Below are 27,997 nucleotides of genomic sequence, written 5' to 3'. Positions count from 1 at the left end.
TTTCCTTAGCTGTAATTAGGGATTTGTACAGACGTGGGTCTTTATTTGGCCATTCGTATTTGTAAGGTCATGTTTATAACTCTGTCTAGACATACTGAAAACACTTTGGGAGTTTTGAGACCTCGGCTCTACTACAAAATTCTACTTGCAGGACTGTGGTAACCCCAGTGGTCACATATTAAAGCGCAGCAACTTTTGCCACTCCCCTCCTTTAAGCCCCCTCCTCTTATTCTTTTTCTTCTCCACTCTCTCCTTCCCTACTCTTCTGTCTTATCCTTTCTTTTCCTCATCCTTTTCTTTTTCCTCCTCTCCCTCATAAACCTATCTTGTGGTCACTCTTCTCGATTGCTGATTAACTTGTGTAGGTGATTGATTAACAAGACGAGGGTATGAATTGTGGGGCTCCTGTGTGTGAATGCCACTGAAGACTAACCTTCAGATTATCTTCAGCCAGTGGATCCCTCTATTTGGACATTTGGACTGTAGTGTGTGCTTCCGTATTTTAAAAAGGTTGTTTAGGATAAATCTACTCTTTTTGGAGCCTAATTGTGTTAATATGCAAGTTCGGAGGGTTTAATTTGATGAATGAGTGCGCAGCTCGAATATAGCCAGTTGCAGCTGCTTTCTCTCTTGGGAGGGTTAAGGAAGTTCAAGGGAGAGTGGCGTTCAATGTCAGTCGAGTGAGTGAGTCTGTATAGCTACATAGGGAAGAGTCCGTGAGTAGTTGAACGTGAATAGTCTTCTTCTGACTGCCCACCATGGAAAGTTTTGACTTGGAGAAGAATGAGAAGCTCTACTGTATCCGGGGGAAACATGCTGCAATCATCTGTGCCGTTGTTATAGTGACAGGTGTTGCAGTGGGGCTTGGGGTGGGCCTGAGCCAGAACACCTCCTCTCCAGATCAGGAGACCAAGACAACAGCATCTCCCACAGCCACCCCAACATCCACCACGTCTCCAGAGAGGGGTCCCTGCCAGCCTTCTGACAACACCAACGGCGGCTGGATCAACTTTCGTCTGCCTGACCACATCATACCATTCCACTATGACCTGCACATGGAGCCTGACCTGGTCACGGACATCTACACCGGCACTGTGGCTATTCACCTGAAGTTGACCCAACCCAGCACACATCTGTGGCTACACATCCGAGAAACCTTCGTCACAGCAGTGCCCACTCTGCAGCTCAGCAGGGTGGATGGAACCAGCACTGTTGGATTGAAGGGGTGCTTCGAATACACTCCACAGGAGTACGTGGTAGTGGAGGCTGCAGAGGAATTGAAAGTCACCACTGATGAGGAATATTACATCCTCACACTGCACTTCCAGGGATGGCTCAATGGCTCTCTGGTTGGCTTCTATATGACAACCTATGAGGAGGATGGTGTGATCAGGTCAGTGGTGTTCCTTTTTTTAAAGCTTAAAGAACCTCCATATAATTTAAATGTTCTATACTAATTGAAAACTCTTCATATAACTGTTCATCCAAGCCAAAATCTCTGAGGTCCAAACTCAACTCCAAACTCATTTCCGAATGGCTGGAAAAAAAAAAAACATTTAACATTTTTTTTTCTTTTCAGTTCATCCCATTTTGACAGCAACTGGCTTGATACGTTACAATAATTTCACTACTCATTACTTTTATGTTACTTTCTAAACCCATACAAATATACTTGGGAAGAATGGAAAACCCAGTAGTCCTTTCAGTCCTTTATTTATGAAAAAATAGCCAACAACAGTGTATATCATGTAAAAGGCCTGTCACTACTTCAAACTTTGAACTAGACACAAGATGCTGTTTAAAAGCCTAGAAAATAGCCACTAATACAGTTCAACAACAGCTGCCTTGAAATAAAGTTTTGAATAAAGTAATGTAAACCTTACAGAGCCAAATGTGAACTGGATCTTTATCAACCGATAGCTTTTCAAAGTAAGACATTTGGCATTAATTTTGAGCCATTCCCTAGTGGTGTACTAAGAGAGACTCTGTGAGCCTGCAACTTAGACAGCAGCAGCCTTCATGTTATTTTGCTGACTCGATAAATAATAGCCTCTATTCCATATCCCCCAACACAGAGTGTGCTAGAGGTGGACATAAATCACCCTCTCCTAAAAATAGTTCTTTGTTTTCATCGTACTCTCTTACGTAACAGCATCTCTGAATGTTAAGCGTGGAAACAGACAGGAAAACAGTGACCAACTGCGTAGGGTTACTCTGCATTCCTTACAGGAGCATTAGTGTATAGGAGCAGAGATCGTAACCCAGATCAAAGGGAGGACCACACATGAAAGACAGGCTGAGGGTCACATTCTGTAGCAGCAGGGGTTATAGGCTCCAAAACGAATGTTGCAGACAGTGAGCTGTTCCGGCCAATCTTTTCAGGGTGGTGTGTTTAGTCCTAGATCAACATTGTCTTTTGCAAATTGCTACATTTCATTTGGTTGAGTTGACTGTGGTTAGGTTAATGTTTTTACACTGCATTGTGACTTGAACAACATCAGGGGTTGCAAAATCTCAAAAGCATGCAAGGCACATGATAGTGAAGTGTTTTCTTGGTATTGGCTCTTTATCTGATTTAAGAATGGGTGAGAAATCCACCACAGCGCAGTGAAATACAGTACACGGAGTTGAAGTAAAATGTGTTATGTTGGAACTTCTTAGACCTTTCTGTGCTACAGACTTATAAAGTGTTTCAAAAGGCTTCAATGCTGGGAAACCTCAGGGATCATTTCCAGAATGTTGTCAGCACATTCATCTTGTGCTGATTTAAAGATTGCACAACTTGGGTCACTACAGTTGCCAGCCATTGGATTCTCCTTCCTGGGTTGTGTGAATAGGCACATAACTTGATATAACTAGATTTGAATAACTAGATTGCAGTGGTGATAAATTACTGGAGTAGTGTGACTACTCTGCAGTGCTTTTCAAAAAACTGACAAGTAAAAGACGCAGGCCTACTGTTTAAGAAATTCACCAGCAGTTGCCACCATCCAAAACCACTGAAATCTCTTCTGTTGCACTCTGGAAAAACAGGCACTGCATTTAATCTGTTGTTAATCAATCTTCTTTAGATTTTAATAAAAAGGTGCCATTGTGGTGGAGCTTTCTCCATGTGGGAGGCTTTTGAGGGAAATGTAAATTGACTGTCAGTTTTTACGAGTCCCAAATGATCTCTTACAGAAAAATTGCAGCCACGGACCATGAACCCACTGATGCTCGTAAATCTTTCCCCTGTTTTGATGAGCCGAACAAAAAGGCCACGTACAAAATCTCCATCACCCACGACAAGACTTATGAAGCCCTCTCCAACATGCCAGTAGAGGTATGCTGCATAAGCACAAAACACTTTTTTAGAGACTCAGGTTTCAGTTTCTAGCTATAAACTTGTGCTGTAAATGTTTGTGTGTGTCACGCTTAGCTCCTCTCACTCCCCCATGTGCTTTTAGTTTACCCTTTGATAGTCCATGTGCTTCTTTGCTTTGGTATCCCTAGTCTTGCCCCCTTGTTTTATGACTCCACCCCTGATTGTTTTCACCTGTCCCTTGTCTTCCCGGTGTCATATTTAAGCCCTGTGTTTGCCCTTTGTTTTCGCTGGTCTTTGTTTGATGTTAGATGTACTGATTGTTTGAATTGTTTGTATGTCCTGTTGGAAGTTTTTGGGTTTGTGTTTTCGTGAGTATATTTCGTCATGTCTGCCTATCGATCTCTCCGTGTTGGTTATATGAACCTGGGCTGTCATGACCACGACCCTGGATTTGCCCTCAATAAAAGTTGCTTATCTCAGCACGTGTGTCTGCCTCCTCGCTCCACGTTACAGTGTGTGTGTTTTATTTTCAGGACCAACAAAAAAGTTTTTGCAAAAGATACATTTTGCAATTTTAAAAAGTTACCTACAGGTTATTCATTTTTCAAGATCAGAAAACATCACAGAAAATTAAACAGGAGCCTGAAAAGCTAAATACAAAATGATTTTTCAATATTTAGTCTGTCCATCATTGTCCATTTATTATGGCTTCTATTCTTTTTTATATACTTGCTTTTAGTTTTTTAAAGAATTCTGCAGGGATATTTTTCCACTTTTGCAAAGTTCAGTCAGTGTATTTTCTGCTTCTCACAATCCAAATAATCCCAAACACATACTGTGGTGGTCAGTCCGTTGTTCTGAGAACTCAAGCAGCTTCTTTGTTTGATTTGCACATTGTCTTTCCAGCTTCTTAACAGCTACTCATCCTTTCAGACTCATAGTGTTGAGCTGTCTCATCACAGTGGAAGGATGGATAGTAACACCTGCGATTTTTCCAGATTTAAAGCAAAATTGGAGCTTGAATTTCTCCCATTTGTCAAAGATGAACGCTTTAAGTGCTGTTAATCTGAGGCTGACAGTTCTTTGTATAATGTTGCAGAGTAATCTCTATATCTCTGTGTAATTTTTTGAACTTTGATTTTAGAAACTCCTGTTTTTTCACTTATTGTGCTTAGACTCCTCATCTCCTCCTAATATCCTCAGAAACTGAATACTTTGTACTTATTAGCTGATTTTGACTGGTTTGTCAAAAACACCAACATTGCTCTTTGTACACACTCATTCCATCTTACAGAATACGGTGGATGTTGATGACCAGAGGAAGAAAACCTCTTTCATAAACTCAGTCAAGATGAGCACCTACTTAGTGTGTTTTGCAGTGCACCGGTTTACATTTGAGGAGCGGATATCTGCAAGAGGAGTTCCTGTAAGCACGCTCTTTTCTCCAAGCTTTTTATGCAAGTGCAAGTTTCTACCATAGGCAAGACTAAAAACCTACATGAGATCTGTTTATTCTCTCATCTCATCCTGCAGCTGAGAATCTACGTCCAGCCTTCACAGAAACACACTGCTGTATATGCTGCAGACACCACCAAGATCATCTTTGACTATTTTGAACAATACTTTGACATGAATTACTCCATTGAAAAACTTGGTAAGTGTGTCTGGAAACTTACGTTGATTTTTATGTTTCCCTTAGTTAACTTGATCTGAATCATAGAGGCTTTAGTAGATGAAATGTTGCATTCAGTGTGTTGACTAATTTTAACTATGATTTTCTCAGAATTTACTTGGAAGCACTTTCAAATATAATCCATCTCTACTGCATCAGTAAAGTAAACACACAAGAAATGCCATATCCCTTTGCAGATCAGATAGCAATTCCAGACTTTGGCACAGGAGCCATGGAGAACTGGGGGCTGATCACCTACAGAGAGACCAACTTGCTGTATGATGAGGCAGAGTCTTCCTCATACAACAAGCAGCGTGTAGCCAGTGTCGTTTCTCATGAGCTTGTACACCAGGTTTGCAACCGTTTAACCCTTTGAATCCTAGGCTTGTTTTTTGGTTATTAATCTTGAGATTATTATGCATTAGCTACTATAAATTAGTCATCAGCCTTTGAAACTGATGCAATTTACTGAGCCACTGTTCTCCTTCAAACACCAGCACACCCAAATGTTTGGTTGGTGTGCCATACCTATATGTGATTGCTGGGAGACTGTAGAGCCTTCTCACAAATTCACACGGTTCTAGAATGTTCTAACCCATTGGCAGCCACTGCTTTAGAATACACTTCTTACATTCACGCTGTTCTAGAATATTCTCCCCATTCTGGAATATTCTATTACATTCACACTGTTCTAGAACCTCCTACTCTATTCAGACCGTTCTAGAAATGTCTCCTTATTGATACTGTTCTAGAATGTTCTTTTCATTCACACTGTTAAAGAATGCCCCAGTTACACTGTTCTATTGTTGCTGTTCGCATTGTTCTAGAATGTTGAACACATCTACAATGTAATACCTCATTCATATTGTTCTAGAATGTTGTACTCCATTCAGACCGCAATGTTCTTTCACAGCCACACTGTTCTAGAACCTCCTATTCCATTCATACTGTTCTAGAATGTTCTCTTCATTCACATTGTTATAGAATGCCCCCAATCACACTTCCAGAATTGCTGTTCACATTGTTCTAGAATGTTGAACACTTCTACAATGTAATACCCCCATTCATATTGTTCTAGAATGTTGTATTCCATACAGACCATTCTGGAATTTTCTCTCACGTCCACACTATTCTAAAACCTCCTATTCCATTCATACTGTTCTAGAATGTTCTCTCCATTCACACTGTTTTAGAATTTAGAATCACACTGTTCTGGTGTCACTGTTCCCATTTTTCTTGGATGTTCTCCCTATTCCTAGAACAATCTCTCCATTTACACTGTTCTACAATGTTCTCCCTCTTCATAGTGTTCTACAATGCTGTCTCTCTTTCATACTGTTCTAACATATTCCATTCTAATTAGACTGTTGTAGATTGCTGTACCCTATTCACACAGTTCTAGAATGTCTTCCTCATTAATCACTGTTGTACAGTGTTTTCCCTCCATTCATCCTGTTCTACAATGCTTTCCCCCAATCGCACTGGCTCATTTGGCTTGTGACAACATTAGCAAGTTAGTGATTGCTGGGGAATGCTGGGTGAGAATGCTATGGCCTTTACAGCTTTAGGGGTCAGAAAACCCCTCGAGAGAATGTTTTAGAAGGCTAGGAAATGTTTAAAGTTAGGCAGTTCGATCCATTATTATCCAATCGATTCATCATTATATGGTGCCTCCTAAATTTGCTTTGGTTTGACAAATCGTTTTATTCATCTGACACTGCAGCTATAATTCAGTTATCGACTAACTAGTGTTTAGTAGTAAATATCAATTCACAACTGTACACTTCATTGTTTGTTGGAGCTGCCATAAAAAGCGTACATTGTAATAAAAAATGTTTTATTACAATTACATAATATACCAGAATTGCATGAGATTTGCTCATATTCCCATTTAATGAGCCAATCAGACGGAGGAGCCTCACATAACTCTGTTACTCATCAAACTTTTTACGATGAAATGCCTGATGTGTCTCATGAGATGTTATGACCTTTGTATCACACCAGTACACTGATAAAGATCTGATTAGGCAGATAATAAGTCCAAGGTTGTTGGACACAAATGGTGTCCATAAAGTATTTCATTTTCAGAGATTACATTGAAATTTACATTACACATATTGTACAAGACCATAGCTGCAGCACAGGGAAAAAAGCCATGTAACAGCAGCAGCATGTCACAAACAAAATTCATTAGTCTGTGCGTTTGTTCAAAAGCATCTTGTGGAAAGGCCTTTATCCACTGTTCCCAATCGATTTGTCACATGTGAAGAACAATATGTGAAGTACTGTATAGTATTTGGATTATTAGTCATTGCTACATGATGTTTTTCATCTGCAGTGGTTTGGGAATATTGTCACTATGGACTGGTGGGATGACTTGTGGCTAAATGAAGGGTTTGCCAGCTTCTTTGAGTTTGTTGGTGTGGACCAGGCTGAGCCCACCTGGGAAATGGTGAGCATAAACTCTTCCAACAAAGAACCTCCTTTCAAAGGAAGCATTTTTGTAAATGAGATGGTATCTTTATTTTTGAATGTTTATTTTTAAGAGTGCATCTCAATATAGGTAGAACAAAGCAGGTCTTAAGGCTTTTTTGTATATAAACTTTATGAATATCATATAGGATTCTGCCTACTGCTTCTAAAATTGTTTAACTGCTTTTTTATTTTTTGCTCTGACTAGCGTGACATTATGCTTCTTGATGATGTATTTCCTGTCATGGTTGACGATGCACTCCTCTCCTCTCATCCCATCATTGTGGACGTATCCACACCAGCTGAGATTACTTCTGTGTTTGATGCCATCTCATACAGCAAGGTGGGCTTATTGAACAAATTCACTGCTCTTGTTATCCAAAAAATACCTTTTTGCTTTTTCATCATTAAGCATGGTTTCTTATGATTAACCACACTTGTTGAACTGATATTGCTTGGAAAAACAGTATGATAACGCTATTTGTATAATAATGAGATGTACAAAATACTCTTTATATCAGGCTGCTATCTCTGTATTTTTAGGGAGCATCTATTTTGAGGATGTTGGAGAGCTGGATTGGTCGAGACACGTTTAGAGATGGTTGCCGGGTAAATATTGGACACTTTTTATATTTATAATTTAAATAATTTCAAATTTTATTATTTATATTATTGTATTATTTATATTTATTTTATCTGTGTAACATTTGTTAATCCAAAGCTTGTGTCATAACGTTGCTATTTTCAACAGAAATATCTGAAAGACTACACCTTCCAGAATGCCAAGACTTCTGATTTTTGGAAAGCCCAGGCAGAGGTACAGAAAACCAAATGTTGTTGTTTTTTTGTGTTGTTTGTTGCAAGAGTTAAGTATCATACAAAAGCATGTGTGGCTGTAATCCATGTCATTACTAGGTAAGTGGAAGAAATGTAGCAGACGTCATGGACACATGGACCAAACAGATGGGTTACCCAGTGCTGGACCTTATCAGCTCAAACATAGAGTCTAAACTCACTCAGCAGAGGTTTCTCCTTGACCCCAATGCTGACCCGTCCCAGCCCAGCAATCCTCTTGGGTAAGCCTTTTCTGTTGTTTCACTGGATTATTCATTAGGCCAGAAATACAGGCCACACAAGGAATGCAAATGAAAATGGCCAGTGTTTTGACTAATTGTCCTCCCTCATGTCCTACATATTCTATATTCATATACTATATTTTCTATCATTCTTATTATTATTCTATGTTCATATACTATATTCATATACTATATTTATAGGCAGCTTCCTACATAAAACTGTAGGTAGGATATATTGATAGACCAAATGACCTTATCAGAAAATGCTATCTACAGTAAAACTATAGGTAGGTTATTCTGATAGCCTAAATCACCTCATCAGAGGGAAAGTAACATTAGTAATATTGAACAGAGTCTGTATAAAATACTTGCAGTATAGCAAGTAAGCTTAATGTATAAACTGTTAAAACACCTGACCAACACATCGAAACACAGAGTCCTGCTGTATAAAATCAACATGCATTCTTAGGTTACTTCAGAAATTAAAACACTCACAGAGGATATAGAGGACAAATCTCAGTGCCTGTAAACGGATTCTACTGTTATTCCAACAGCCAAAAGTGTGCTGCTTTATTTGTTCCATGCAGTGGTTCTCTTTAGAGGTTATTAATGCTTGATCTTTTGTACAGCTATAAATGGACCATTCCTGTGCAGTGGCACTCAGTGACCACTAACAAGAACAGCACCATCGTGTTTAATAATGGAGATACAGGTGAGTCATACACAGTCAATCTTCATAAAACTGGTTAAACATATTAAGAATACGATAGCAGCTCTAAATGCCTTAATGCAGATTGACAGAAGTCTAATGTTTCCACTGTACTCTTTGTCCAGAGATACTTATTGAAGGCTATTCACCTTCTACTGATGGACTGATCAAAGTGAACAAAGATCACATGGGCTTTTACCGTGTCAATCATGATAACAATATGTGGAATGTCATCAGCCAGCAGCTTCTAATGGACTACAGGGTACTGTCTCGTGTTTTATACAGCATTTATTTAATGGTTATGACTGTCAATACACATTCTCCAAGTTCTTTTTCTTTTTTTCAGGTGTTCGATGCAGCAGATAGGAGCAGTTATATTGATGATGTATTTGCGTTGGCAAGGTATATTCATGCTAACAGAAACATGATTTAAATATGTATGTTATATGTGATTCATATGTTTACATACACTTTATTTATGTGGCAATTTGAATCAAGGGAATTCATGACATTACAGTTATCAGGTAAAATTACAATTTCACAATTGTTTAAATTTCTGTGTAATGCTGGAGTTGAAATGTAAATATTACTTAGATTTGTTTGTTATAAAATGGTTATATAATCATTATAGAGAAACTTACAGAGCTGGATTGTTCACAGTGGTGGTGATAGGAAGTGTTTAATGCAGAGGTGCCCAAACTACAGTTCCCAGGTTGCCAAAGTGTATAGTGGACCAAGGGTAAAAAATACAACACAGTGCACAAATAAAGATATACAACCCCAATTCCAATGAAGTTGGGACGTTGTATAAAACATTAATAAAAACAGAATACGGCTGACTGTAGCTGTGGCCGCAAGGTAGTTGGTGCCTGTCGGGGCAGTAATCCTCGAACCCGGTGGTGGACACCCCAGGTGAGAGACGCTGTCAAGCTGAAGAAGGAGTCCTACCAGGCATGGTTGGCCTGTGGGACACCAGAGGCAGCTGGCAGGTATCGACAGGCCAAGCGATCTGCGACTTCAGTCGTCGCCAAGGCAAAAACCCGGGTGTGGGAGGAGTTTGGTGAGGCCTTGGAAAGTGACTTTAAGTCGGCTCTGAAAAGATTCTGGCAAACTGTCAGGCGACTCAGAAGGGAAAGCAGTGTGCCACTAGCACTGTATGTAGTGGATATGGTGTGCTGCTGACTTTGACTGAAGACGTCATTGGGCGGTGGAAGGAATACTTTGAGGACCTTCTCAATCCCACTGACATGTTCTCCAGTGAGGAGGCAGAGTCTGGAGACACGGGAATAGGCTCGTCCATTACTGAGGCCGAAATCATTAAGGTAGTTAAAAAGCTCCTTGGTGGCAAGGCTCCAGGGGTGGATGAGACCCGTCCCGAGTCCCTCAAGGCTCTGGATGTTGTGGGGCTGTCTTGGCTGACACGCCTTTTCAACATTGCGTGGACATCAGGGGCGGTGCCACTGGATTGGCAGACTGGGGTGGTGGTGCCTCTTTTTAAAAAAGGGGACCGGAGTGTGTGTTCCAACTACAGGGGAATCACACTCCTCAGCCTCCCTGGTAAGGTCTATGGAGGGGTACTAGATAAGAGAGTCCAGCTTATAGTCGAATCTCAGATTCAGGAGGAGCAGTGCGGGTTCCGCCCGAGTCGTGGAACACTGGACCAACTCTTCACCCTCTCCAGGATCCTAGAGGGCTCATGGGAGTTTGCCCAACCAGTCCACATGTGCTTTGTGGATCTGGAGAAGGACTGTGTTCCCCGGGGTATTCTGTGGAAGGAGCTTTGGGAATACGGGGTACATGGCTCTTTGCTACGAGCCATTCAGGCCCTGTACAAACAAAGCAGGAGCTTGGTTCCCATGGCCAGCAGTAAGTCAGACTCATTCCCAGTGAGTCAGTTTTTATGAATAGAATTTCTAGGCGCAGTCAGGGGACGGAGGGTGTCCGGTTTGGTGACCTCAGGGTCACATTACTGCTGTTTGCAGATGATGTGGTCCTATTGGGGACATCAGGCTGTGAACTTCAGCTTTCGCTGGATCGGTTTGCAGCCAAGTGTGAAGCGGCCGGGATGAGAATCAGTACCTCTAAATCCGAGGGGGAGGGACTCTGAGTAGAGCCGCTGCTTCTTTACTTCGAGAGGAGCCATTTGAGGTGGTTTGGGCATCTGGTTAAGATGCCTCCTGGACGCCTCTCTCGTGAGGTGTCACAGGCAAGTCCACCAGGGAGGAGACCCCGGGGAAGACCCAGGACACGCTGGCGTGACTATATTGCCCAGCTGGCCTGGTAGCGCCTCGGAATCCCCCCCGGAGAGCTAGTGGAAGTGGCTGGGGAAATGGAGGTCTGGGCCTCATTGCTTAGGATGCTGCCCCCGCGACCTGAACCCCGGAGAAGCGGATGATGGATGGATGGATGGATGGATATACAGTTTAAAAATATCCTCTAATTGGGTGAGAGGGTGGAGTTAGGGAAACTTTCTGCTGGGCCAAATAAAATTTTCATAGGCCAGCTTTGGCCTGTGGCTCACACTTTGGGCAGCCCTTGTTTAATGCCCCTACAAGCTACCTCACAGAAAGCTACTACAGAAAATTATTTCAAACATGCTACCTGAAGCCTGAGACAGTGTTTAACAATAGTTTTAAGAACAGGTTTTAGCCTAAAGTGATACACTGAAGGTATACACAAGGTGCTGTGAGGTAAAATAATAATTAAAGAAAAGATTATCACTACTGGTATCATAGCATTACATATAGACATGCGTACATTCACTTGTAATTTTGGATAGGAAATAAAAAGCTATATTTATGTTGTAGACAGATGTGAATCCTGGTTCCTGTCACTACCACTGTAAAGAAAACTGGAGTTGATAGTTTCTCTACAATGTACCATTTCACATTAATCTACACCTAATGATTTAGTTTTCATCTCAAATATAGAATTCTTCAGAAATTTAGAAAACTTGGTGTCATTCCAATTAGAGGTATAATCTACCAGTACACTGAATTTTCTTTTACAATGTCTCTCAACAGGGCTGACATTGTGAATTATGGGAATGCATTCGACTTGACCAAATATCTGGCTGATGAAGAAAACTATATTGTGTGGTCCCGGGTCTCTTCCTCTATAGCCTACGTGAGGGATATGTTGGCATCGGACTCTGAGATCTACCCTAAATTTCAGGTGAGCCTGCTCATAGTGAGGCCACTATGTTTTCTCTGTTGAACAGATTTACAAAGCAAATTATTAGGAAACTCCCAACTGCAGCAAAAAAAAAAAACACATATACACCAATGAGCCAAAACCTTAACCACCTGTTTAATTTGCTGTTGGCCCTCTGTATGTTGCCAAAACAACGCCAAGCCACAGAGGCATGGACTCTATGGGATCTCGGAAGATTACTTGTGGTTTCTGGCACCTGGATTTTAGCAGCAAATCCTATTATGGGAACTCCCATCAATTTTTCAAAAACTCTACATAATTAAATGGTTGAGATGTAAACACAGTTACTCAGAGTAACTTGATGTGAAATGTTCTGTTCTAGAGAAACTTGCCAAGATTTATTCACAGTGGTAGTGACAGGAACCAGACATCTCAAGTGTTTAATGCCTCTAAAAGCTCCCTCACAGAAAGCTATTACACAAAATAGTTACATATATGCTGCCCTGAGGTCTGAAACATTGTTTTATGATATTTTTATGAATAGGTTTTGGCCTAAAAATATCAATTCAGGATGGTGCGATACAGGTAGGGCATTGTTAAGCAAAATAGTCTCCAAAGAAAACAAATTATTTCAGATTTTTGATTATTCTGTCATCATCAACATTTAAATATATAAAACTCAGAAGGCACATACAGGTTCACTGGTGGTTTTGAATAGTAAATAAAATGGCAATGTTTGTGTTGTAGATATGGTGACCCCTTATTCATATCACCACATTCATATTTCTCTACAATCATAACCATTTCACTTCAATCCACTCTGAATGACTTTGTTTGCATCTCAATGACTGAATTATTCAGAAATTTTGAAAAATTGGTACAAACTCCTGTTAAGTTCTGTAAATTGTGAGGTGGAGCTTGGATTAGACTTGTCCCAGCACTTTCCACAGATACTTGATCAAATTGAGAACTGAAGAATTTGGAAGAGAGGACAACACCTTGAGGTTCCTCCAACCATTCCTGAACAAAGTGTTCAATGTGGCAGATCACATTACCCTACTGGGCGAGGATTCCGCAGTGCTGTTTAGGTAGGCAGCACATGTCAAACTGACATCTATATGAATGCCTAGACCCAGCAGAACATTGCCTAGAGCATCACACCCCCTTCATCAGTTTAGCATCTTTCCACAGGGAGTCCTCGTAATATCATTCACCCAGGGTAACGGTGCACATGTACCTGGCTGCCCACGTAATCTAAAAGAAAACAGGACAAATCTGACCTGGCGGCCTACTTCTTTTATTTCTTCCATTCCATGTTCCAGTTCTGACACGCGCATGTCCATTATATGTCCTTTCGACAGTGGACAGAGGTTATGCATAGGTGCTCTGACTGGTCTGCGGCTTTTGTCACTTATGCCATTGTAGCCCATATGTCGTTTTGGACCAGATGGCATAGCTTTCGTTGTCCTTGTTCACTGATGAGTCTTGGGTGCCCAACACCCTGTTGGCACTTCTTGTTTTGCTAACTCCTCATATCTCTGTTGGTAAGTACTCACCATTGCTGACTGGGAGTACCCCACAAGCCTTGCCATTTGGGGTATGCTATGACTTAATTGTCTGGCCATAACAATTTGGCCTTTGGTGAAGCCCCACGTCTTCATGTCTGCCCATTTCTCTGTGCATCCAACACATCTGCTATGAGAATCAACTACACACTTACATATCCCAGAACTTCACATGCACTGTCATTACAGGATAATCAATGTTATTCACTTCATCTGTGAGTGGTCATGTTTTGGCTCATCTGTGTATATTACATACATATATACACAGAAACTTTACCTCGAATACTACTGCAAAGTCACTGCAGCAATATAAAAGAGTGCACATGTATTAAGAAAAACATTAGAAATATTTAGAATTTTCAGTAGATTTAAACAACACATTGGTTTGATGAATACATGCTCTATTTCAGGTGAATATTTCCATATGATATAGTCCTAAGTGAGCTCCTATTAGCATGCATGTGAATATATATGTGTTGTTTTAGCTGAGATAATAGCATAATAGCTACTAGTCTAACTAAAGAACTATTGTATATGCATGTGGATGATTTTGCTGACTTATAAGATTATTCCAGTGTAAATGCAAGACACTAAACATCACTAAACATTTACCATGTGCAGGAACATTTCCGTAAACAAGTGCAGAATATCTCCAGAGACCTAGGCTGGGACGACACAGGTGACCAAATAAAACGGTACATGTTGTCTGGCAGGCCTGTCCGGTCACTTTTATTTCTCTTTATTTTCATTAGTCTTGTAAAACTAAACAGACGTGTCAGACATGGACACTTGTGTACTGTACCTGAATTGCAAACAGACAATAACTGTTGTGTGTTTTTTGGCTAGTCTGCTGAGGGAGACCATTCTGGGCATTGCCTGCCAGATGGAAGATAAGGAGATGCTTGATAATGCCTCCTCTCTTTTTCAACAATGGATCAGTAGAACACTCAGGTACAGTGGGAGAATTAAACACACAGAACAAGTGTGTCAAGTCGATGCACATGAATAAAATGTTAAACATGACTACACTAATTGCCAAAACAAGTAAATGGAAGAAAAAGGCAATTGCATTGATGTAATGTATTTTCTTTGTGTACTTTTACTTGACACTTAATACACAGAGCACAATATAATCCATACAATGTAATAATGCAGTGTAATCAACATGTAATTAATCTCTTAATCAAAGCATGGTGTCATTTTGATAATAATTATTTCTCACTCATACTTTGTTACAAGTGGATCAAATATGTGAAAAAAATTCTAAGCCTTAAGTCAGTACCATGATGTTCACAAGTAGTAGAAGAGATCTTTTTAAATGTAAAAAAAATATTTAAACATTTATAATTATTGAAAAATAATTGCTCACAGAAAAGTCCACCGAAACCTGTGTCATTTGTGGACATCAAAATATACCGAAACACTGACTGCATAACTATGTAATTGTGTAATTACATTTAAATAGTATAACAAAACAATAGTTATTGCTCTTGAAGGGTTAAACCCTAAGGGCTCACATGTGGGCCCACTCTTCAGTCCTATCTCTCATAACTACCAAATTTACACATTAGTTTCATATGTATAGAATATTTCAAAATAATCACTGAATTATATCTCTCTGAAACGGAAATCCTACTGATTTTTCAAAATTTCTTTTCAAAATTGCTTACGGTTATACCAACTATGGTTTCTTTACAGTGGTGGTGATAGGACCAGGGATCTACAATGCAGATATATAACCATTTTATTGACCATCCAAAGTGACCAGTGAACCTACATGCCTTCTGAATTTTTATATTGGATGTTGATAATGGTGAAATTGTGGTAAATCTGAAAAAGTAAATAATTGCCTTATATATTGTAACATATTGTACAATAATTGCCTGCATATTTTGCATATTGCACTTTGCAATAAATGTAGGCCAAAACATTCTCAAACATGTCATAAAACAAAGTCTCAGGCATCAGGCAGCATAGTGATAACCATTTACTGTGATAAATCTCTGGCAGTAATCTCCTCTGACATCTGCTTTCTATCACCACCACTGTCAACAATTCTGATAAGTTTCACTAGAGTTTGACATTTCACATCAGTCCACTCTGAAGGACTTTGTTTACACCTCAACCATTTAAATTATGAAGAAATTTGGAAAAATTGCTAGAATTCTCCTCAGATTAATAACTGATTACATTCAATGTATACAATGTATTCAGAGATTGTTAATAACCAGTAATATGACATGTTTCTGAGTGCAGCAGCGTGCCGGTGAACTTGAGGCTGCTGGTGTATAGATACGGGATGAAGAACGCAGGAACGCCTGAGAGCTGGGAGATTATGTTCAGGAGGTACCTCAGTGCCACACTGGCGCAGGAGAAAGACAAATTGCTGTACGGCCTGGCCTCCATAGAAGACGTCACACTCCTCAGCAGGTAAAAAACACCTCTCAGCCTACACAATGTAATCTAAAATTACATAAGAGATTTTACAACATACTCATGCAGCAGTAAAATTAAATGAGGTTGAATGAGGATAAGAGAGAACAATAATTCTATCAAATGGTTTACAGGGTTTGCAGAGATGAGTGAGTTTGTGCTGACAAGGTTGCAGTACAACCCCAATTCCAATGAAGTTGGGACGTTGTGTAAAACAAATAAAAACAGAATACAATGATTTGCAAATCCTTTTCAACCTGTATTCAATTGAATACACTACAAAGACAAGATATTTAATGTTCAAACGGATAAACTTTGTTTTTTGCAAATATTCACTCATTTTGAATTTGATGCCTGCAACACGTTCCAAAGAAGTTGGGACAGGGGCATGTTTACCACTGTGTTACATCACCTTTCCTTTTAACAACACTCAAAAAGCATTTGGGAACTGAGGACACTAATTGTTGAAGCTTTGTAGGTGGAATTCTTTCCCATTCCTGCTTGATTTACAACTTCATTTGGTCAACAGTCCGGGGTCTCCATTGTCATATTTTGCGCTTCATAATGCGCCACACATTTTCAATGGGAGACAGGTCTGGACTGCAGGCAGGCCAGTCTAGTACCCGCACTCTTTTACTACGAAGCCACGCTGTTGTAACACGTGCAGAATGTGGCTTGGCAGTGTCTTGCTGAAATAAGCAGGGACGTCCCTGAAAAAGACGTTGCTTGGATGGCAGCATATGTTGCTCCAAAACCTGTATGTACCTTTCAGCATTAATGGTGCCTTCACAGACGTGCAAGTTACCCATGCCATGGGCACTAACACACCCCCACACCATCAGAGATGCTGGGTTTTAAACTTTGTGCTGATAACAATCCAACAGTCCTTTTCCTCTTTGGCCCGGAGGACACGACATCCATGATTTCCAAAAACAATTTGCAATTCATCGTATTCTGTTTTTATTTATGTTTTACACAATGTCCCAACTTCATTGGAATTGGGGTTGTAGTTAATCTGTAGCTTCTTGTCAGAGTGCTACAAATGTAGTGTAGATTCAGCCTTGGAACAATATCAACATAGATAATTTGCGTTTCCCAACAGGCTGCTGGAGGCGACTAAGAATGAGAGCATTATAAGGTCTCAGGATGTGTTCACTCTCATTCGTTATGTGTCCTTCAACAAGTTTGGTCAAAGCATGGCATGGGATTGGGTCACACTCAACTGGGACTACCTCGTGAACAGGTAAGCTCGAATTCTGAATTTTTATGTGAAAAAAAAAAATATATATACATACATATAAAATATATACATATAAAGGGAGCATCCCTGAAAGGCTCAGTCATTCACAAGCAAGGATGGGACGAGGTTCACCACTTTGTGAACAACTGCGTGAGGAAATAGTCCAACAGTTTAAGAACCATGTTTCTCAATGTGAAATTGCAAGGAATTTAGGGATTTCATCATCTACAGTCCATAATATCATCAAAAGATTCAGAGAATCTGGAGAAATCTTTGCAAGTAAGCGGAAAGGCAGAAAACCAACATTGAATGCCCGTGACCTTCGATCCCTCAGGCGGCACTGCATTAAAAACCGACATCATTCTGTAACGGATATTACCACATGGGCTCAGGAACACTTCAGAAAACCATCGTCAGTGAACACAGTTCACTGCTCCATCTACAAGTGCAAGTTAAATCTCTGCCATGCAAAGCGAAAGCCATATATCAACAACACCCAGAAATGCCGCCAGCTTCTCTGGGCCCGAGCTCATCTGAGATGAATTGACACAAAGTGGAAAAGTGTCCTGTGGTCTGCCGAGTCCACATTTCAAATTGTTTTTGGAAATCATGGATGTCGTGTCCTCCGGGCCAAAGAGGAAAAGGACTGTCCAGATTTTTATCAGCGTAAAGTTTAAAAGCCAGCATCTCTGATGGTATGGGGGTGTGTTAGTGCCCATGGCATGGGTAACTTGCACATCTGTGAAGGCACCATTAATGCTGAAAGGTACATACAGGTTTTGGAGCAACATATGCTGCCATCCAAGCAACGTCTTTTTCAGGGACGTCCCTGCTTATTTCAGCAAGACAATGCCAAGCCACATTCTGCACGTGTTACAACAGCGTGGCTTCGTAGTAAAAGAGTGCGGGTACTAGACTGGCCTGCCTGCAGTCCAGACCTGTCTCCCATTGAAAACGTGTGGCACATTATGAAGCTCAAAATACGACAATGGAGACCCCGGACTGTTGAGCAAGTGAAGTTGTACATCAAGCAGGAATGGGAAAGAATTCCACCTACAAAGCTTCAACAATTAGTGTCCTCAGTTCCCAAACGCTTATTGAGTGTTGTTAAAAGGAAATGTGATGTAACACAGTGGTAAACATGCCCCTGTCCCAACTTCTTTGGAATGTGCTGCAGGCATCAAATTCAAAATGAGTGAATATTTGTAAAAAACAATAAAGTTTATCGTTTGAACACTAAATATTTTGTCTTTGTAGTGTATTCAAGTGAATATAGATTGAAAAGGATTTGCAAATCATTGTATTCTGTTTTTATTTATGTTTTACACAACGTCCCAACGTCATTGGAATTGGGGTTATAGATACCAACTGCGTCACATTAACAATGGGCTAACAAAGAGCAGATAAGCTGGCCAATAAAACTAGACGTAAGCTGTTATTTATTTTATAGGCTGCTTATCTGTGTAAAACTTATCTGTTGCAGATTCACTATCACTGACAGGAACCTGGGCCGTCTACTTACCAGAATCAGTACTTCATACAACTCAGATCTGCAGCTGTGGAAGGTAATCCTCACAGGCCAGGGTAACAGAGTATACACTGAGAGTACGAGATAGAGAGGAGTGATAGAACAAAACCACAGTCACGTGTTTATGAAAGGCAGCTGTTTAATGGAGTTTAAAGTATACAACTCCAGTTGGGAATGGTCTTCTGTGACTAAAATCTGCAGTGTGTGGAAAAAAGAAGGAAAGGTTCTGAACTTCTGAAGTCACGTTGGCTCAGAAATTGGCTACGTTTCATTATCTAGTTTGCTTTGCAGAGTTGTGCCCTTAATAATTTCTAGTAATAAACTCTACCTCTTTTCAGATGGAGTATTTCTTTGCCCTAAAACCGAACGCTGGAGCAGGAGAGACGCCCAGAAAACAGGCTTTGGAGACAGTGAAGAACAATATTGAGTGGGTGAAGCGTAATCGAGAAGAGATCCGGCTCTGGCTGGAGGCCAACATGTCCTAAACATGTCAACAAATGCGCTTTATCAAAACACTCCCTCTGTCTCCTCATACATCATGGCATTTTTTCTCCAAGACATTCACCTTAATGTGACTACAAAATGAAATCATGAACTTGTACTCTTCATTCATCAGGGCTAATGCCACAACAAGCCTTCATTGCAGAGCTAACCAAATTACAGCTGTGTAGTTTTTGAGATTATGTATGAAGCACATTTGGACATGAATACTTGGATACTGATATATATATATATAAATTATGCTAAAATAACTACATTTGTTATTTAACCTGCTGAAAAGTGTATGTTATAGGTGAATTGTTCAAAATGTTCATGGTTAAATGATGAAGATGACTGCCATTATCATTACTTCAACAGTGTATTGACCTACTGATTGTGTACAAAGATTAAAGAATGTCACCACAAATTTGTGTAGTATATTCATACCTATCTTTTACATTTACTGTAAACAATATCAATGCCAGTCAGTTGCCAGTTGTCAAGTGTAATTGTATAAATTTAAATTACAGGGTAACTACTGTAAACACTGCATTAAGCTGTAATAAGCTACATTTATCATCAAAGTACATCATTTCATAGTAATTGAAAAATGGTACTTTAAGACTGATATATGTAAATATGCTAAGCTCTGGTTGTTTGCTCCAGGCTGAATAGGTGGACGTACATAAAGCTACATATGTTTTAGTTTATCATTACGTTGAATTCAGTTTATTGAAAACAGGTTGTACTTGCAGCTAAGTTCCCAGGAGTGGGGAATGAACTGTGTGTTTTAAAACATAAAAAATGTTTACATATAATTTTGAATCTCTTTCAAAATTTCTAAAAAGCAAGAAAAATGTGGTTTTCCATGATATCGGGCCTTTATCTTATTTCTAGTTTTCACTTGATTTAAGTAATTTTAAGTAAATCTTTAAGTCTTTGGTATAATTACCATTTGCTACACTGCAAAAAATAATATCTTAGCAAGTGAAAACATCCTAAATGTAGCCAATACATCTAATATTTCTCATTACGGGATTGTCATGATAATATTAAAAGATTATTCAGACTATTTCCATGCTATTTAAAGTGTCTGATTCCGCTGGCAGATTACTTTACCTCTTACAAGAAATAATGCAGATCATTTTGTTTACTTCAGGAAATAATGCATGAAACAAGTAAAATGATCTGCCAAGGGAATGAGACACTTTTATAAGATAAAATTGCCTAAAAAAGTAAAATTGTATAGAAATAAGTTGTCATATTGTAAAATTCTTACAACATTCTCATAATTAGATTAGTTTTTACTTCCCAAGATATGATTTTTTGCAGTGTATGTGATAATCTGCGTAAAAGGAATACAGCTTGAGCAGCCAATGATTGTGTACAATTGGCTCAAAAAACAACAACAGACTTTACACCATAAAGCCAAGACTTTACTGAATCTTCTGCATTAAGCTTAACACCAGTAGTTGCTGAGCTGCTGGTATGTTATACAGCAAACAACAATATTGGAGCCTTTTAGATCCAAGTGAGACTGTTTCATATTGGTGCAAGACAGGAACAGCGTCCAGCGCTGAGCAGAGGGCATGATAGGAGCTGTGTGTAGGCATGATCACAGGTCATCATCTACTGGTTGAGAGGTGACTGAGAAACAGTCATGGGGACTTGGTTGCTGATGGTGATTCGCTGACGGGTCTGGCATCGTAACATTCCAATTATAGCTCTTCTGAATCTAAAATAAACCAAGCAGGACCACTGATTACATACAAGAAATATTGGGGCATCATAAGATCATAATCATAAGAGCATAATTTTCTGAGTTCATATCCTTGAAGAGGAGAGGAGGAGAGTCACATTACTTCTTGTTTGCGATCACGTAGATGCAGGGGTTGTAGAAGGTAGAAGACTTGGCGAAGAGCGGGGCGATGATGGCCATCGGTGCAGGAATCTTTTTGGGATCACTAAACGATGCCCAGAGACACACTATGGAGTATGGAGACCAGGCCACCAGGAACATCACAATCATCACAATGGACATCTGCAGACAACAGTCGTATATTATACTGACAGCAATGACCTCAAACAGAATGAACAAACACATAAAGCAATCATTAGAGCTAAATATTACGATTTGTGCTGCTTGCCTTAGTGACGTCCATCTGATCTGACCAATCTATGTTGATGCTGTCCAGGCAGTTGCTGGCCTTGTATCTCCTTATGGTGACTGAAACACTGTAGTAGCAGTAAAACATGACCGACAGTGGTACGATGAAGTTAACAGAAATCACCGCCATAGTGTAGGAGATGAAGGACCTGAGAAGAAGAGGAACACATTTATTAAAAGGCTAATGGTGCAACCACACAATCAAAGCTTGAACCTGCCAGTTAGTGCTCTGAATTTTCCCATTCTGCTGTGTTTTACACAGTTTATCATGTGTCAGAAACCACATAAGCATATCTGTTTATTTTAATTATGATTATTTAACTGGATGCTGTTTGAGACATGGGAAGATATGAGCATGCAGTTTATGTTCATTTGTGGGGTCTATTCATTCATTACTTATTAGCTATATTCACAGTTGGGCAGAACAGTTTGATAGTCGTAATGGCTGAGTGATGTCTGCCTTAAATGTATAAACTAACTTATTCTGTCAAAATCTACAAAAAGCTAATATATTCAGATTACATTTAGAATACATTTAGACAGGGTATGTGGAAAAACCTCTTCTGCTGTACTTTCTACTTCCTCCCTGTTACTAGTTCTGCTGTTAGTTTGTTTTATGAAAAATATGCTTATCATTTGAATGATGTACTGCAATTCTCAACATTTTTTTCTTTCCTAATTGCTTTTCAGTTGCTTTCATAATCCACCAAAAGGGCAGTACTTTCAGTTAATGTGTCAAAGAACCCTTATAAAAGCTAGAGTATATATTAATATCTTTGTTGGTTTTTTTTCACAACCATTTTAAGAGTAAATATGATTAAAATACTTTGAATATTGTGGGTTTTTTCCCATGAAATAGATCCTGGAATACAGTTGATACAATATATACAATACAATGTATTATTCTTATAAATAATAAATGTAATAAAAAATATTATTTAAAGTATTCTAAGTATTCGAAAAGTATTTTCATAAAAAAACAACTGTATTCTGAATACTGCATTTTTGAAATAACCTGGATGGAACACAGATTCAACATCTCAATTATGGCTATACTACTCTCATAGCTCCAATACAATATTAAGAAGCCAACTGTAGGACCCAAAAAATATCTTGATACACTTGGTGTATGTGGAAATTGTGTACATTTTATCTTTTTTACCAAACTTTTCCTTGAAGTAAGATCTTAACCGCTAAAATTCTACCTCTTTTCAAAATTTCTGTATAAATTAATTATTAAGACATAAACTAAGTCATCCCACTGTTTTGATGTGAAATGCTCAGCCAGATTCTTAACACAGTGGTGGTGACAGGAACTGGAAATCATGATATCTACAATGTAAATATAGTATTTTATTTACTATCCAACATGACCAGCTAATCTACACACATCACCTGAGTTTTATATGTAATATTGAAGATGTTAAAATAGTTCTAAATCTGAAAATAATATGCTTTCTTTGGGTAGCATTTTGCCTTTCGACACCCTGTATGAACCTTTCTGCCATGAATTGATTAAAAAATACATTTTAGGTCAAAATATTATCTTAAAACTATTGTAAAGAATTTTTCAGACATCAGGCAGCCTCTGTGTAACCATGTCACATAATAGCTTTCTGTTAGAGGGATTAAAAGCTTCAGACATCTGGTTCCTATTATCACAACAGTGAACCATTCTGACACAGTGGGTTTCCCTAGAACAGAGCATTTCATATAAAACCACACTTAAGTCATCTCACATCTTAACCATTTTATCATTGAGAAATTTTGAAAAATTGACTGGGTTTGATTCCCTGGCTAGGCAACCAGGGCACTCTGAAGTGATCTGGAGTTTGCAAGTTCTACCTGTGTCTGAGTAGGATTCCACTGGGTGCTCCAGTTTCCTTCCACAGTCAAAAGACATGCAGTCAGGCAAATTAGAGATGCTAAATTGGCCCTAAGTGTGAGTCTGGGTGTGCAAATGTGTATGTCTGTGTATCTGCCCTGTTATGGACTGGCGACCTGTCCAGTGTGTTTCCTGTCTTCTGTCCAACGAGTGCCGGGATAGGCTCCAGCAACCCCCGCAACCAAGGAGAGCAAGCAGCTTAGAAAAGTGTGTGTGTGTGTGTGTGTGTGTGTGTGTGTGTGTGTGTGTGTGTGTGTGTGTGTGTGCGTGTGTGTGTGTGTGTGTGCGTGTGTGTGTGTGTGTGTGTGTGTGTGTGTTAGGGTGTGTGACTGATAGTATTAGAGTTCTGATTCATCAGCAGCTTATTATCCTCTAATAAGTTACATTAAGAAAGCCAGGAAAGTTCAAGGAAATCAAAACACAATTTGGGTTCAAATAATCTTTGGCACAGAGTAAATCACTTTAAGAAGATACAAGACATCTATGAGTACAAGTTAGTTGTAAGCTAATGCCTGTATGAGGAGGACTCACGCATCATTTTTCCTCCAGTTGATGGTGCAGGTGGCTCCAGTTGGATCAGGAGCGTATCCAGCCCAGCCCACAATTGGCATGGAAGACCAGAACACTGCATTCAGCCATGCAGCCACAATCAGGAGTGTATATGAGCGTGTGGTCATCTTTTGCCCTATAAAGACAGCAGAAGCACCAAGCATGCAACAAATACACTGCAGCCAGAACAGTGTAAACATATATAACAACTATATCATTAATTCATATTTGACAACTATAGCCTCTATTCGTACCTATGTCGGGTCTGCAGATGCTAATGTATCTGTCAATGGCAACCACAGTAAGTAGTCCAATGCTGGCCATGCCAAAGAATATATTCAGAGCAGCATATATCTACAAGAGAGGAGTCTGTCAGTAGGTCAGCTGTGGGTAACACTCATAAATGGATGCACAAGCTTTACAATACATGAAGATATACTGCTATGAGAAACCTTGAAGGCCAATTTTCACTTCCTGAGCATGCTTAGCTAACAGGAGCCTCTGTTTTGTCTCACAGCGAGAAAAATTCTCCACAATTAGATTAGTAACACATGCCATGTTCTACACTTACTCTCTCTCTCTCTCTCTCTCTCTCTCTCTCTCTCTCTCTCACACACACACACACACACACACACACACACACACACACACACACACACACACACACATATTCCACACTCAAGTCTGAAAGGCCTGCATACAAGTCAGGGTGGCTCCATAAAGATATTAATAGTTGGTCAGCTTGTGTTCACACACTCAACAAGTCTGCACTAACTCACTGGCCATTATTACTCAATTTGTGTGGAAATTATGTAAATATGTATGCATGTGTGACTATGTGTGCGTGTGCACAACAAACCTGGCAACCAGTGTAACCAAATTTCCAGCTACCATGTAGGTCAGAGGCAGCAGACATGGGGTAACCTATGCCCGCCACACCAACATCAGTGAATGCCAGATTAATGATGATGGCATTAGTGGCATTACGCAACTCTTTGAACTTAACAAACATAATCAGCACCACAAGGTTACTGGACAAACTGATCACACCTGCCAAAACAGAGAGAAAGACAGTGAAAAAGTGGAAATGATGTAGGCAGATACACACAGACACATACTATTCTCACATGACAGCTCATCGTGTCCCCCTGCTGGTTAGACAAGAAATCACCACTGCACTTTAACCCCTTGGCTTATTTATTTTTCAGTTATTAATCTTAAGACTTATTGTTCAGTAACAGTATTGTGAATTATTTACTTATTGAGTAGTGATAAAAGTGAAAAAAAAATGAAGTGTGGACCCACATAAAGACCCTCAACATAAAGACTCTCAACAGATACTGTGCAAAATTTAGAGACCACCCTTCATTTATTTATAGTCAAAATGGCCATTAAGCACTTGCAAAATTAAGGGAAAAATCCAATGAAAATGAAAGAAATAACAGGAGTTTGCAAAACTGGAAATATTGTTAAAAGATATAGATAAAAAATATATGGCTAAAAAGATGTAAATAAAATGTGCCAGACACTGGTATACGACCAAACTGTCACCATCAGATAAACAGCACTTAAAGCTTTCATCTTTGAGAGAGAAGAGAGAATCAAGCTCCACTCTTAGTTCAGATCTGAAAAAGTCCACAGGTGTTTTAGTCCATTCTTCCACTCTGAGACAACAACTATGAGTTCAAAAAAAGCTGTCTCGGAGCTGCTACTGAGAAAAACAAATAGACAAAAAAGCAAAAAATGTGTAGATGTGTCTGAATGTGTTTGGGATTATTTGGATCATGAGAAGCAGAAAATGCAACCAACTTCTAAGATTGAACTTTGGAGATGTGGAAAAATATCCGTGCAGTTTTCTTTGAAAGGAAATCTCCTGAAAAATAACTGAAGCTGTCATATAGGCAAAAGATGGACACACTGTTAAATATGCTTTTCTCTTTATGCTGAAAAATGAATACTGCACTTAACAACTGTCTAGCAATTAAATAAATTAAGGCTGGTCTCTGATCAAATGTAATAATTATTTGCATAATTCTTGTAGTTTTTTGCTAATTTTGTATCTCCATTTTTCTGGTTTTGCTCCTTGCCCTTTACATTGTGTGTGAATTTCATGAGGAACGGCTCAAACAAAGTGAAAAAAAGTCTTATTCCTTTGACTTACATATTTACTTATATACTATCTACTTATACACATAAGTAATCTGACAACTGCAGCAGAATATTTACAATACGCATGTACAGAAACACACAGAGATACACAGCTACTCTTTACATGCAGCAATAAGATATCCAGCGACGATGTTGTGTTCCATTTGCGAGAAGGCACTTGTTGTTCCATCAAGGCTAACAGCTTCAGACGAGGCATTTCGCAATTCAGGTCCCATTTCTCTGTCACACATATCCTCACAAAGCACGCTTGTCAGATGTCAGTCCTGTGTCTCTCTCTGACATTCACTTCTATCCAGTCTAAAACTCACAGCACACAGCTGCATGGAGCAGTCAATCCAGTGCTCAGTCCTGCGTGTGTGCTTTCTTCCAATACTGGCAAAAAAGAGAGAGTAGTAAACAGTGTGCGTGTGTGTATGTGAGGGGGTGGGGGTTGCTGAGGAGAAAGAGGGTTTTGGGGCTTTAGGCATTGTAAATGCTGGTGGGGTGATTGTGTGACTGTGGTTGGCTAGGTGAAATTGAGGGGAGGATTAGGCTTTGCCTGGTTTGTGAACACTGAGGAGTTCATTGTTTCAGGCCTAATCCTCACATGAAGGCTTTTCATTCCTAGTGCCAGACCTGCAGACTAAGAAAGAGAGAATAACACAATTTCAGCCTAAAGAAAACTTCAATATAGCTTGGCATAATGACAAACACAAAGCTCTAAATCTATATTGAGATATACTATATGCCAAAAGTATGTAAACACCTGACCATCACACCTATTTTGTTGGACATCCCATTCCAAATTTGTGGGCATTAATATGGAGTTGGCCCCTCTTTTGTTGCTATAAGAGCCTCCACTCTTCTGAGAAGGCTTTTCTCAAGATTTTGAAGTGTGTCTGTAGGAATTTGTGCCCATTCAGTGAAAAAAGTGTTTGTGATGGCAGCCACTCATGTTGGTTGGATGAGAAAGCCTGGCTCACTATTGACAATCCAATTCATCCTAAAGGTGTTCAGTGGGGCTGAGGTTAGAGGTCTGTGCAGGCCACTGGAATATCTGGAGTCATGCTCAACCACAGTCATGGTCGAACAGGAAAGGGCCTTCCCCAGTCTGCTGCCACAAAGCGGGAGGCAAAGAATTCTCTAAGATATCTTTGTATGCTGTAGCATTAACATTACCCTTCACTAGAACTAAGGGGCCTACACTAAAAAAGGGCCCTTAAAACCTCCTCCACAAAACTTTACTGTTGCCACTATGCATTCTGGTAGGTAGCGTTATCCTGGCATCCACCAAAGCCAGATTTGTCTATCAGACTGCCAGATAGTGAAGGGCGATTCATCACTCCAGAGAACTGGTTTCTACTCCTCCAGAGTCCAGTGGAGATGAACTTTGGATTTCTTTATTTAACTTGCAATGATAGAAAGAAAAAACTTTCTTAAAGTTAAAGTTAAATCTATATTATCATGAGTGAAATCTAACAAAAGTATATTCGTATTCATATTTTTATGTATTTAAGCTCATCTAAGCGATTAGGAACACTTAAATGATATGACTTCCTGTTTCACTGGGGAATACATATGAAATGAAACCCAGGCCAAATTCCCTCAGTCATCCA

At 39.6% G+C, this 27,997-nt stretch overlaps 2 protein-coding genes across 2 annotated transcripts; one reads left to right on the top strand and one right to left on the bottom strand.

Annotated features, from left to right (window-relative positions):
* Window positions 1–379: 379 nt before the first annotated feature.
* LOC108421408 (glutamyl aminopeptidase) lies at window positions 380–20,059 on the top strand. Its single transcript, XM_017690482.2, has 20 exons — window positions 380–1,393; window positions 3,181–3,322; window positions 4,599–4,730; window positions 4,838–4,958; window positions 5,174–5,328; window positions 7,315–7,428; window positions 7,657–7,791; window positions 7,992–8,057; window positions 8,200–8,265; window positions 8,364–8,524; window positions 9,154–9,236; window positions 9,359–9,495; window positions 9,580–9,635; window positions 12,257–12,407; window positions 14,573–14,646; window positions 14,798–14,902; window positions 16,208–16,381; window positions 17,487–17,627; window positions 19,108–19,189; window positions 19,491–20,059. The coding sequence occupies exons 1-20, from the start codon at window positions 759–761 to the stop codon at window positions 19,635–19,637; spliced, it is 2,877 nt and encodes a 958-aa protein (XP_017545971.1). The 5' UTR covers window positions 380–758; the 3' UTR covers window positions 19,638–20,059.
* Window positions 20,060–21,046: 987 nt separating this feature from the next.
* Window positions 21,047–26,806, bottom strand: rrh (retinal pigment epithelium-derived rhodopsin homolog). The gene is made up of 7 exons (XM_017690400.2): window positions 26,506–26,806; window positions 25,093–25,283; window positions 24,488–24,587; window positions 24,216–24,369; window positions 21,780–21,948; window positions 21,495–21,673; window positions 21,047–21,367 (listed from the first exon to the last, which is right to left on the bottom strand). The coding sequence occupies exons 1-7, from the start codon at window positions 26,630–26,632 to the stop codon at window positions 21,262–21,264; spliced, it is 1,026 nt and encodes a 341-aa protein (XP_017545889.2). The 5' UTR covers window positions 26,633–26,806; the 3' UTR covers window positions 21,047–21,261.
* Window positions 26,807–27,997: the final 1,191 nt, after the last annotated feature.

This window comes from Pygocentrus nattereri, chromosome 5, assembly GCF_015220715.1.
Source record: "Pygocentrus nattereri isolate fPygNat1 chromosome 5, fPygNat1.pri, whole genome shotgun sequence".
In the NCBI taxonomy this organism is placed as follows: Eukaryota; Metazoa; Chordata; class Actinopteri; order Characiformes; family Serrasalmidae; genus Pygocentrus; species Pygocentrus nattereri.
This window is presented reverse-complemented; position numbering and strand designations above follow the sequence as displayed.